Genomic DNA, 13,469 nt, shown 5'->3' with positions numbered 1-13,469 from the left:
TATGTCATATAGTGTGGTTAGAGTTGGTCTCATTGAGAAAATGGGACGTCTCAGAAAAGGGAGAGAGCTAACTTCTGTATCACCATGTTGGGAAACTGTGTCCTAGGAAGAAGGACCAGCCACCACAAAGTCTTTAGATAGGAGCATGCCTGGAGTATTTGAGCAACAGCAAGGAGGCGGTGTGGTTAGAGCAGTGAGTGACATAGACAAGTGGCAAAAGATGAGAGAAAGAGATCCAAACCATGAAGGCATTGCAAATTTGCTGACTTTGCAAGGTTCTAAGTCAAAGGGTGACACGATTTTATGGATTAAGCATTCTTAAAAATAAGCCAACATTTTTCAGTTCTTCATAATCATCACACATCTATTTAACACGATATAAAAAGGATAACTCTGCTCTTGTGTTGAGAGCAAATAAGAGGAGACAATGTGGAAGCAAGGAGACCAATTTGAAGCATTTCTGCAGCCATCCGCAGAGAGACAGTGGCTTGAATCAAGTTGGAACTTACGGTGGAAGGGGCTGGATTTTAGATTTAGTCTGAAGACAGAACAAGAGGATTTTCTGATGGGTTCAATATAAGGTTTGATAGAGAGTTATAAAAGACATATGTAAGGTCTTATCCCCTCAAGGTGTGGTTAACATACAGAGAACTGAATTTAAAGTCTGGAAACCCAAATACCAACTAGGAGGCTCTTACATAAGCTAGCTATGATGAGATAAAGATATGAAAGCAAGGTTGGTGATAGTGGGCATGTAGAGAAACAGATTTTTAAATTGACAGAGCAAAAGAATGAAAGCTTCAAATCAACATTTTGTCGTGGTTTCCCCAAGTGTCTGTACTTCCATTCCTTATGGTACAGAAACAGAGATTCCACTTTATAGTCTGTTGTACCTAAGTGGACATATCACCAGAATCTGGCCAACTAGATGTGAGTAGATGTACTTAAGACTTCTTAACAGTGCCCTTAAGAACAGTGCATCCCCTTGACCCTGGATTCCAATATGTGATTAATGGGGTAAGAGCGGCCATTTTGGACCATGAAACATAAACCACACAGTGAGGATGACAAAGCAACAAGATCAAGCCATGTGCCAACCCACGGGTGCTTCCTCAGACTTGATTATGTGTGAGAGATTTGATTCTATCTTGTTTAAGCCTCTGTATTTGGTGTTCATTTTTTCAGAATGCCCTGACCTTTATTCTAACTAATACAATTTCTTTTAGCCCCAACATGAAATATTTATCTGTTCCATGAAGACAGGGCAGTATAAACAGGGAAAGATTTCACTTCAATCTGTTTCTGCTCATTTGGCCAAAATATCCAAACAGTATTTGAGTTCCCATTCCTTGTACCAGTGCACCAGAGACTTAGGTTTAGCGTAAACTGCTATAGAACTCAGGTTTAGTTAACAATCTATTGTTCCTCAGGAGATCCAATTCTATGTTGAATCTGAAACAGAGGTCTCAGGAAAATGTATTCATGCCTTAGGGTTAGAAAATGACATTGCCAATAAGCCTCTAATTCTCCATACAATCCAGTCACCATCCCCTGAATGGAGAATAGCGTAGGTGTATGAGGACATACTCCCCTCACCAAAAGAGGCAAGTCAAGCTCTAAACTGCCACTAAATAAAAATATGTACTTCATTTTAAAAAATGTGGTTGTATGGGGATCTAATAAACCACCACTGAATGCAGAAGGGATTTAGGTAAGACCTGTGTGTCTTCAGATGCTCAGCCCCTGCTGTGGTGCTGGCCACGAGGTCTTCACACATTCATTGATCAAAATGTGTCATCTGCATGGAAGTTCATCCCTGCTGTGCCTTGAAATGTTTCAGGCCCATTGCATGGAATGGCCGGTCCGCAACCACAGAGATTTGATGAAACGCCCTTTTCATTCACTACTTCCCTTAACATCAAGCTCAGGAGATTAAAAAACTGCAGTGACTGGGACTGGAGAAATGGCTCAGCAGTTGAGAGTGCTGTTCTTGCAGAGGACCCCAGTTTGATTTCCAGCACCCACATGGCAGCAAGCAACCGCCTGTGGCTCCAGTTCCAGGGGATCCAGCATCTTCTTCTGACCTCCACAGGCACTGCATGACACAGGTGCACTTACACACATGCAGGCAGTACACTCATACAAATAAATAAATAAATAAATAAATAAATAAACAAATAAATAAACAAAATAAATAAGATTAAAAAAAAAAAACCTGAAGTGACTGGCCCAGTAGCATCTTGTGGGGAAAAAAATATCTGTTGGTGTTGGGTAAAATGGAGAGGCTGATGCACTCTGGGAATCAATACATCCTTTATTGAAATAACCGAAAATCTTGGTATATTATGATCAAGTAGTATTCTAGCTTCCTGTCTGCTGCTATAATAAAACACTGAAAAGCAATTAGGAAAGGATTCCTCTGGCTTACATTTCCAGGTTATACTCCATCACTGAGGGAAGTCAGGGCGGGACCCCAAGCAAAAGCTTGAAGGCAGAACTCACAGGAGCAATGCTGCTTCCCAGCTTCTTTGCAGGCTCATGCTTTGCTACTTTCTAATATAGCCCTGGACAAGCTGTCCAGGGAATGGCACCACCCACGGTGGGCTTGTGCTCCTGTATCAATAACAATCAAGACAACACCCCGCGGACAATCCCACAGGCCAATCTAATCTGGGAAATCCCTCAACTGAGATGCCCTTCTCAGGTGACTCTAGGCTGTGTCAGGTTGATCATCAAGATAACTAGAAGAAGTAGATATATTTACCCTCAAAGAGGCCATGAGAATCTAGGCAGTAACAATACTGGACTGTGAAATAGCAACACTAATGTTAGTAAAATTCAGAAGGGGCGCATGACTCAACTTGAAGAGCAAATAGTTTTTATCTTAAGTCAGGCAGAGATTGTTATCTGAGAAGTCAGTCTCTGTCCTGCTCAGAATCTAGCATGGAAAACAAATTAGTCACCCAGGGTAGTAGTATGCCCGGTGCCAGGGGGCTCAACTCTAGACTGAAGAGTGGATCAGGGTTGCCTTCAGAGCAGTGGTGCAGCAGGGATAAGGGAGCCTGGGAGACCCACCACAGATCACATGGCCAGAGCAGACAGAGCTGGATCCAGAAGGCAGCAATTACATGACGGCAGCACCTACCCCAGCTCAGTAAGAAGTCCATCTTGTTTCAGAAAATCCACCTCCCTCTTGCACTCTGCCCTTGTTTCAACTTAAATGCCTCTCCTGATTTGTCAAAACTGAATATACAGTACAGTGACTACACTGTAATAACTTAATGTGAATTACTAGATCCCTTGGGAGCTATCCTGCTCTACGTACATGCTAGTCACAGGTATACGAAACTTAATCACTTCACGTTTTGCCCTTGAAGAGCTTACATTCTAGAAACCCAGAAGCCTGCCTATTAACCACAGCACCAAAGATCCTCTCAAAGCTGCCTGCCTCTTTTGTTTCCTCTTTGATAACTTTGTTGTTCTATTTAACCTCAGCACAATCGTCCCATCTGGCTGAGGGAAAGTCTCAAGCCTCCCTGGAAACTCCAAATGCTAGAGGTCACCAGGACAGCTGGAGGGTAGAGAAGGGCATGTTCAGCTGCTCTTAGAGGGCTGCCTCTTGACTGATTTTCTCCCTACTGAAGGGTCAGAGAAGGGAGATGCCAACTGGCTCTCAGCAGAATTCTTGATACCCTCCTCATCCCAGACCAGCACCAAGAATTTTCAAAGATTTACAAAGAAAAACAAAAACAAAAAAAGACAAACAAAAAAACATTGTGAAAAGATCAGGATCCATATCTTTATGGATAATCTGCATATATTACATGGGAAGACAAGTAATTTTGACAATTTGCATTGGAGACAGGCGGTCAGGGCCAAGAATACTTTGAGGGGATCAAAATAAGACTATAAAAAAGGCATTTGAATTTTGCCTTTATTTTCTTAACCACTTACAAAGCAATAACTGCTGGTTGGAAATGTGCCCATATGTCCAAGGCAATTATTGAAATGATTGGAGCAATTATTGAAATGTAGGAATACATTATTTTGCTCTCCATAATCCATCTCTCCTCCCTCTTATGACAAAATCCAGGTTTATTGTGGGAAACTGTATCTTTTCTCTTCTAAGCCATCTGCTGTGGGTGGCCCTACCTTAAACTTTATCTTTAATTCCAGGGGTAGGTTCCAATTGGCTTAAGTTACTGGTTTAAGTTACTGATTTGGAAATGGGAAGAGAATATAATCAGAGTCTGTAAGTCAGAAGTCATGTTCTCAGAGTTTACACAAAGTGTGTTGTTTTTATACATCCCTGTAGGAGCTTCCAGAAGAAAGAGTCTCTATCCTTGGGTGGTGTGGTGTGAGCACAGAAGGTGGGGGCTTTGGCATTATTGAGAAGGACATGATTGGATGAAGCCTGGCGAGGAAGCTGTGGCAGAGCCAGATTAGGGCACCAGGAGCTCTAGGAGCCACCTCAGGGTCTCCATTAAGCTTTGCCTGCAGTTCTACCTTTAGATTCTGTTTAGGTGAAGGAGCCTTTGGCTTCTTTAAACCCATTTCCATCTTCTAACACTATCAGAGTAACCAAACTGATACAAGTACCTTAAAAACTTTGGAAAGGAGTTGTGTGCAGAGAACTGAAGCTCTTTTGGGGACAGCAGGCCAGTGTAAAAAGTGGAGACAGAAAAAAACAAAACAAAACAAAACAAAACAAAAACCCCTTCTTCCCTAGCTTCTATGAATTCTGCAGGGGATGATCACAATACACAGCACTGCACAGTTGTTTCTACCTCTTAAAAACATATTTTCCACACAGGTTGCCTCACTTGAGTTTCACAATCCTGAGGTACAGCAATGTATTAACATTTTTATTTTGCAGTAGTTGTGTAATTAGCACTTCATATAGTTTAAAATATACTTCAAATTCAATGCCTTAAAAAAATTGTCACAATAACCAAAAGAGGTAGGAAAGGTGGGTCTGTCATAATATTCATTTTCCACTGAATTAAGTTGAGCATCAGGGGTTAAATGTGGAGGAAGCAGGCTTCAATCTTTGTTTCTGACTTCTGCCAGTCAACACTGTCCTCAGAACCAAAGATACTAATTCTACTTTCACTAGAAAAGTGCACATTGCTAGGTTAATGTGCAGGTGTTTGCACCTGGCTAAGCATAGCCACAGCATTCCAGACCTGGATTTCAGGGGCAGAGCTGGAACTAGCCAGCTGGTGACCTTGGGCAAGTTCCCAGTGTCCCGCATTCTGTTACAGGACAGCTTTGGGCTCCATCTCTGACTCTCCTTCCTGTGCTAAACGTTCTATAATTCTAGACCCATATTCTGTTACAGAACAGCCTTGGGCTCCATCTCTGACTCTCCTTCCTGTGCTAAACGTTCTATAATTCTAGACCTGCATTCTGTTACAGGACAGCTTTGGGCTCCATCTCTGACTCTCCTTCCTGAGCTAAACGTTCTATAATTCTAGACCTTCTGTCTTCTCTCTTAGATTCATTTATTTCCCCCAGATGATAATCATAACCTTGGCTAACGTTTATTCTCTCACTGGTGCCAGAGTCTGCGTCAAGATCTCTATCTCCATTTTTTTTTTTTTTTAGATCTTGCCATGCTCCTAAGAATTTTATTTAACAGCTACGTAAACTTTAACTCACAGAGGTCAAATGAACTGTCTCCAAGATCTATAGGAAATCCGACCCAGGTCAGAGGGACCACAGGAGACCTGAATCGGGTCTGTATTATTTTTCCTGAAGAAATTAAGGTCTGAACAACCGGTCACCTCGCTCCACGAGAATAGAGGGAGTGCGAAAGGGTAGAAAGGGCCAAAACAAACACAGCAAGCTCCTGAGGAGGCAAAACCAGAAAAGTCCCTGGAAGGACGCCCAGAGGCTCCTTCACAGGCTCAGGGGGCGGGGCGACCTTCCTCGCCTGCCACAGAATCCAGCGGCCTTCCTACCCTTCCAGCTCCAGACCATTACCTTGTTGAGATGCGGGTTCCTGGTGACATCGTATCCGCGCTTCTTCAGGGGCACTGGGCGAGGCGGGCCGGACTTGGAGTGGCAGCCTAGGGCGGGCGCGGAGGGTGTCCAGCGCGGGAGGGGACCGCAGGCTCTGCGGGGCAGTGAGACCAGCCGGGTGCCAGTGCTCAGCGCGGCGCCCATGGTCCTGGCGCAGATCTGGAACCGGGGAGAGACCAAGGTCAGGGGCGCCTCCTAGCCAAACAAGGTCCTGAGCGCCAGCAGGGCACCGGGCCTGAGCCGGACTCGTGCTCCTGGAGAGGCCTGGAGCTCGGGATGGGTTCAAGGCGGCAGCCTCCGCCCTTCCTCCGAGGCCACCTGCTCAGCCCTCCATGTCGGTGATGATGCTCGGGGCCTCTCGGTGCACCCAGCAAAGCGAAAGCAAGCCCAGAAAGCACATCCTGTGCGGTGACAGCCCGCGCCATCCCCGCCCCCATCGCGGAGAAGATGTGATTGTTCAGCGAGGGCTCCGGCGCCCTCCATCCCGCTCTGTGCTTGGCCTCGGTTCCTCGTTCCCAGGCTCACCTGCTTCACTCACTGAGCTGGTCTACGTGGCTCCGCTGTGGGCAGGTCGGGCGAGGCGCTGCGGTCTCTGCTCCACTCCTGTCAACCACTGTGCTGTGCCCACAGCCACGAGCGCGCGGGATTGGTGCGTTCTGGAAAAGCGGTCCCCAACCCTTTCTTCGTGGTGCCAGGCTTCCCTTGAGGATGCGCACGGGGCACCTCAGAACCGTAGGCACGTGTCTCCAGTAACAAGATGAAACTCAGTTCCCTCCCACTTCAGGATGCACCTGTGCACCTGGACACTGTCCATCCAAACAGGACTAAACGCACCGAGGGGAGAGCCTTTAGGATCAGCAGGCCCTGTTCCAGGCCCCACTTTTGAGTCAGGCCGTGAATGCAGGATGCTGTCCCCAGTACAGTAGCCATTAGCCACTTGTGGCTCTAAGTATTTTAATAAATCACTGTAAACAGAACACAATTTAAAATCCAGTTCCTCAGTCATTCTGATAATGTTTTGGCGTCCAAGAGCCACTTGTGTTTACATATGTGCAAAACACTTAGACCTTTTCAGAAAATTCTAGTCTATTGATATAAGATCCTCAGTTCATAAGTAGGTTCCTGGGAACCCAGTGCAGCCTGCTGTCATGGATATTAGGGTCAGACCTGCACCTTGATGTCCCCCATCCCTGAACACAAATTTATACTTCCTTCATTCAATAGTCAAGAGATTCCTTTTAAAGTAAACATTTCATTGCCTATGGGATAACATTGAAGTCTTCAGTGAGTCTCTTGGTTAGACCACAGACTAGTTCCTGCACACTTCCTCCTGCTCTGTCAACTCCACTAGGTCCTCTGTGAACTCTACCCTCACTTGCTCTGTTTCCCCACCCTACTCTGTTCCCTCCCACCCCAGCGTCTTAGGATCTGCTATTGCCTTTACATGCACTGTTATACTATACTCCAGGCTTCCAAACAATGGCCACATTCCCATCTCTGAGGTTACTTCTAATTTGTCAACTTGTAGGCCTTTATCCTGTTCGGTGTTGACCATCACCAGGGATAGATAATGAAAAGGTTTGCCCCTACACTTAAGTTTAACTAGTCAGTTATTAGCTTGTTTCTCTGATGTTTACTGTCCCCTCCCACCATTCCCCAATACAAACTTTACCAGGCCAGGCCAGGGTCTCTGCCTGTAAATCCATTTATCGTCAGGACCTGGCATGTTGTGAATGAAGACAAGTGGTAGATCTGCTCATAAGAATTATGAGCCCTCCATAATGAAAAGGTTTGCCCCTACACTTAAGTTTAACTAGTCAGTTATTAGCCTGTTTCTCTGATGTTTACTGTCCCCTCCCACCGTTCCCCAATACAAACTTTACCAGGCCAGGCCAGCCCTCCCTCAGAACAGCTGCCAGACAGACAGCATAGTTCTCTCTGATTCACTTTTGAAGCTCATTCCACCCTGATGGTGGTGTCCGGTACTCCTCTCTGGGCTCAGGATTCCCTCATCTCAGGAATTATTGCCTTCCCTTTAAATCCCGCCCCCCCCACTCCAATCTCCAATTCCCATTCAATTAAAATGATCTGTATTAAAATCTGCTTCTTCAAGCGGCATCAGAGTTCCTTGTTGGAGGGGTAGAGGCAGGGTCAAAAACACAGATTTCCAGGTACCATCCAGTAGAGGTTAAATGTTGGAAACTGGAGTTATCCTTGGTCTGGATATTTACATAAAGCTACACATAATATTTTTTAATTATTAAAACCAGTTTGAGTCAGATTTTTTTTATTGTCTGTAACAAAGAGTATTAACCTCTTTCAATACTGTTCTTTTCTGTACATCTTCAATACTGTACATCTTCTCACTAGTCTTCAAATATCTTGAGGGCAGCGACTGCACATGTGTTTCTGTCTTCTGGCATACAGCCATGAGCTTAATGTTTCACCTGGGAGACATTAAACAGGCAACCTTAGTCCTCTGAAGCCCAGGTAAACAAAAATATCCAAAGAAGCAAATATAAATTTTAAGGAACAATTCCCTGAAGCGTGTGCAGATTGCATGGCAGTCCCCCATGTGTCATAACCTATGGCCTCTAGTCGCATAGCCCAGACATGGTTCTAGCAATATTATTTGTGTGCTGGTTACAGTAATGTGCTAAATGCAAGCCACAGAGCAAAAGAAGGTGCCTTCTCAGGCCCCAGCTTTCCCAGGACCTGGCTCTTCCTCGCTTGCTGTTGCAGTCCTCTTGAGCTGCTTTGGTCCGCTCCATGGAAGCACTAATGCCACTTCAGTATCCAATTTCTTCCATGTAGAAGGGAAGTGATTCTCTCTGAGGGATGGGAAATGGGTTTTTCACAGCCACATGGCTTCTGCTCACATTCTGTTGATGAAAAGTACATTACGCAGCCACAGAATTTCAAGATCACATAGAATTTCAAGGAAGCCTGGAAACTACTGTGTCAGGGAAAAAAGCGTGTGTGTTCTCTACTGAGGCTCAGTAGGGGAGTCTACTACTAAAAAGAAGAGCAGTAGAATGGCTCTTAGGGAGTAGTAACTAGCAGTCCAGATATAATATTTATTTTATGTTGAAGTGCTTGGAGGGCAGGAGAGGCTCAGACACTGTCATCTATTATTACCACGTGTTTTCCACCACTAGTTTTCTGATAACTTCCTTACCTTTCAAGCTGAACATAGGATTTTGGAGATCAAATTTAGAAGCAAGGGAACATTCCAGAACTTCTTCCGATTCCATAAACATCTCTAACATTCTTGACCTCTGGTCTGGTAGTTTGTTCTAGCACTAGATAAAACCCTCCTTTTGCATCCCATCTACTGACTTCTGCTACTGGCATGATGTTAATGCTGAGGTGGCATGTAGCAGTCTCATTCTATCTCCCCGGCCAGAGGTTCCATACCCAAAGGCACTTAGTATCTTTGCTTTTTGCTTTTCTATTACAGTCAGAGAGATCTGGGTATCTATTTGCTACTCTACTGAATTGTGACTGTCATAAAGACTGAAACCACCACTTACAAGCCTTAGCAGCTTCAGTGTGTGGGACAATGCTTGGCACAGAGAGGACATTCAGTTTGCTGAATTAAATGAAACTGATAGCAAATTTTGGTCATAACCATTCAACAGTGGACTTAATGAAAACCAAATATGGTATATTGTCAAAAGAGCATCAAACAAATTAATTTTTTGCTCACTCAACTGTCTTGAAACATAATCACTTGTCTTCTGAAAACAGATTTTAGGTGCTCTATATGCTGATGAATTTAAAACTTATTTTTACCTACATCCATTGTTTCAGAAACTTACTCATAATCATATGATACCCAACAAGCTATGCTCATGATTACCTCCCCAAGCACTCTTAAATTTCATCATTGATACTAACACTTGTTAATTCTTCAACTGTATTATTTTCTTACACCAAAACAAAATGGTGAGGAGTGTTCATCCTGTCTTCACCTTCGTTGTAACCACTTTGCTCCTCTCACACACCACACATTCTGGGCTTTGCTCAAGCAGTCTCTTCTTCTTCCAGCATCTACCAGGTCAGGCCCTTCTCTTTACTCTTCCTTCACCAGTGCTCAAGTACCATCTCCCCAGCAAGTTCAACTTCCCAGTCAGTAGCTTATCCTTCCTCCTTCATGATCCCAAATGCCTTCATTTGTATTTCTCTTATTGTAGTTTTATAGTCAGTCTCTCTTATAAGTGATTTATTCATGAGTCTTTCTTTTCTTAACTTCAGAGGGGTTTACGAAGGCAAGCAGCAAACTTGTCTGGATCCCACCAGTGACCAGGTCATGTGACCTTGAGCATTCTATGTGACACCACCCCTCATGATAAAACTGAGGTCTTGTTACTTCTAACATTGTTCTTAATGGATTTATTTGCTTATTTATAGAACATTGTAATTCATTAATCCTATACCAAGCACTGTTCTAAACACTTAAGTGCTCAACTTAAGATTTTGTAACTGTAAGGTAGGTTCATGGAAACTATACTTCTAATTTTGATCATTTATTTCCCAGGCTAGCAAGATGTAGAATAGATACACTTTCACTATACTGTCCAGTAGGAGCTGTGGTTCCTAGCCACACAACCTCAAGAATAAACAATCAAATTCTTGGCAGTACACTGTGTTGTTAAGCTTTGATATTTGGGAAGTTGGCCACACCAAATATATTTTCAACTAATAATATTTTCAACTCAAAATAGGTTTACCAGAATTTAATCCAATTATTAGACAACACCTGCACTAACTCAATCTTATTTTATGAAACACTGAGCTGGCTTTCAAATTATTTCTCTCACTTGCAGAGCTATTGTTCTATATTCCAGATCATGGCTGGAGCATGTATCTTACCAACTAATTCTTTGGCAGTAAGTTTCCCAATAATGTCTGTCTATGGGGAGGATAGAAAGTGACTGAAGACTGGGAAGAGAGATTTCCTTTGTTATATTTGCTTGCTGTTAGTTCCTTTCAGTACCCTAAGCCCAGCTATAGCCCTTTGGCTAGCTACCATCAACCACTGGTTCCATAGTGCAGCCTCCTTCCTCACTAAGCCCAGCCTCATCAAGCCCATGCAGACTTAGCAGCAGGTCTCTTGCTCATCATGTCCAGCCTCTGTGGTCCCATTGATGTCTTTCATTCACTACCTTGAGAGATGACAGTGTCTTCCTACAGTTGCTACTATGGTGTCATAAGCATTTTCTTCCTTCTCATTCAGCCTCCATAGCACCGAGAAGCTCATTCTTTTTACTGAATTCCTTATATTGAGATATACATCATATAGTTCTGTTTGCTCAGCTTAGTCCAGCCTGATATAGGCTGTAAATTGATATGATTATTATCCCTATTTTAGAGGCCAGAGTGTTTCCAAGATACGGAGGACTCTATCTGTGAAGTGCTCCACCAGGCTTAATGTTGAACCCCCCGCCCCATGGACAGTGCTCCTTGGATATCAGCCATCACCATCATTATCTTCATCAACCCTGTAGCCTACATGATACCTCACATAGGATACTGTGCAGTAACAGTGGGGACACCACGCCTCTTGTTCCCTTCCTTCTGATCTTCATGTGGAGCTGTTTCCAGGGCAACTGGTTTTCCTTCTCTTCTTTCCTCTCACACCTCCTTGCCACTCTTCCTTCCTCACTGTATCTTGGCTTTAGCTTTTCTGTTTATCAAGTGAGAAGAAACAGCTCTCTGGCATTCTGAAAATATCACAGAGAAAAATGAAACAGCAATTTTGTGGTAGAAGAAAATGCTTTTTTTTTCTTTCTGTTGCCGTGCATTCTGTGGGCTCTTCAATGGAATTTTCACAATTACAGCACTCAATTCTAACAAGCAAAGAATATATATTTGAAATAACCACATCTCTGATAAAAGTGGTCAGCCAGACTCAGCTACACTTACATTTTTATCACAGGAACCTTGAGATCTTTATTTATAAACTCACTCAGCTTTCTTGAGTAGTTGTTGTACCAAACACAATTGCTTTCAGATAGAATACGAGACGCTGCATTTTACAAGATTCCCTGTCCAATTCTCATCAAGCCCTGCAGTTAAGAGCTCAGCAGACCTGCTCTGAGTCCTAGCCTAGGCTTTAGGCTAGCCCAACCCTCATTTTCATGGCTGTTTTAAGCACAAACATTTTATAGTCCACTTCGTAGATGGCTCCACTTCCACCCTGCAATAGAAGTTCCAAGAAGTGTTGTCCATGGTCAGAGTGACCAAGGAGAAAGCTAACGACTAGTGCTTTCTCTGGATTTCCCAGAGGCTGTTTAAGGAAAAACAAACCTACTTTTTGCCCCTCCTGAAATACTCTATTCAAGCACTCCCTCTCTGACAGCCACTAAGCCATTGGAGACATTATGTTCCAGGACCCTCCACCTCCTTACTCCTCTCACAAAAATTGGACGAAAAGGCAACTGTTGGATAAAGGCAGTCCTCGAAACAGAAACCCATGGTTGCAGCTGCTGAGTTAAGCAGTGGATAAAGGGGAACAAATCTGTGTCCTCTTTATTTGTTTGGAGGTCAGATCAGCAGCCTAGCAGGGTAAGGAAAGGGCTCTTTGTCCATGATGTGATTTGCCCATCTGGCCCATTCAGCATCCACTGGACCAGCTGCCGGGGGTCACCGGCTGCTTCCCTGGCTCCTCCACAGGCTCTGAGCTTGTTAAACTGTAATGAGTGTATCTTCTCTTTTCCTCATTGACTTTGTAACAGTCCCCACACACTTCCATAGTGGAGGGGCACAGGAAAAGTTTTCCCTGCTGGCAGTCTTTCAGTGGGACAAAACTCATCAGCAGTCTGGAGGGATCTCAAGGTTTTCACTGCAGTTTGGATTATGTGCTTTTTAAGTGCTTTTGAAAGCATGTTTTCTTTGTGTGTAACTGGTGTGATTAAGACAGGCTGTTGTTCCCAGTGAACTTGAGTTCTCGTCAGTTCTTTATCACAACTGGTTTTTGTCTTCCCTTCTCACAAGGCTTAGCTACTCATCTTCTCAGCCAGTACTCAGCCTCAAATACCCACGCCTGATTCACTGAACCTTCTCCCCAAGGAAATATAACTTGTTTCCTTTGTAGATTCACAGCTCTTGAGCTTAGCTTGTGCAAGGTATTACTGCAAGGATGTTAACTGTGCCTTCAGGCAGCCTACAAAGCAGCATTCACTGGGCTGTGAGACCCAGTGTGGATTTTGATCAGGAAGGCAGTGTTTCTCCCTCCACATCTTCTAGTTGTTTACCACGGGCTTCATATTATCAAGGCTATTAGTGCTTCTGCGAGTAGGTGGATTTCCTCCTCCTTAGCTTTAGGTTTGCAAGGGTGGAAGTGGGGACACACAGATGCTGTAGACCAGAGAGATGCTGCTTTGGTCCTCAGGCATCATAATTAACTGTAGAGCTTACTTGTAGTTTATATATATATATAT

General features: G+C 43.9%; 1 protein-coding gene across 2 annotated transcripts in view; it reads right to left on the bottom strand.

Moving 5' to 3' along the window:
• Positions 1-6,799, bottom strand: part of Me3 (malic enzyme 3) — a 222,268-nt gene extending 215,469 nt beyond the window's left edge. Inside the window, exons 1-2 of one of the 2 annotated variants that reach the window (XM_008844135.3) lie at positions 6,550-6,799; positions 5,986-6,183 (exon numbers count right to left, since the gene is read on the bottom strand). In XM_008844135.3, coding sequence (XP_008842357.1) covers positions 5,986-6,168 — 183 coding nt within the window. In that variant the 5' untranslated portion in view covers positions 6,169-6,183; positions 6,550-6,799. Of the gene's footprint in view, positions 1-5,985; positions 6,505-6,549 lie in introns of those variants that run through there. The other variant, XM_008844136.3, reaches the window with a different exon arrangement.
• Positions 6,800-13,469: the final 6,670 nt, after the last annotated feature.

This window comes from Nannospalax galili, unplaced genomic scaffold (genome assembly GCF_000622305.1).
Source record: "Nannospalax galili isolate Female #2095 unplaced genomic scaffold, S.galili_v1.0 scaffold278, whole genome shotgun sequence".
In the NCBI taxonomy this organism is placed as follows: domain Eukaryota; kingdom Metazoa; phylum Chordata; class Mammalia; order Rodentia; family Spalacidae; genus Nannospalax; species Nannospalax galili.
The sequence above is the reverse complement of the archived record's forward strand: the minus strand, read 5'-3'. Positions and strand labels throughout refer to the sequence as shown.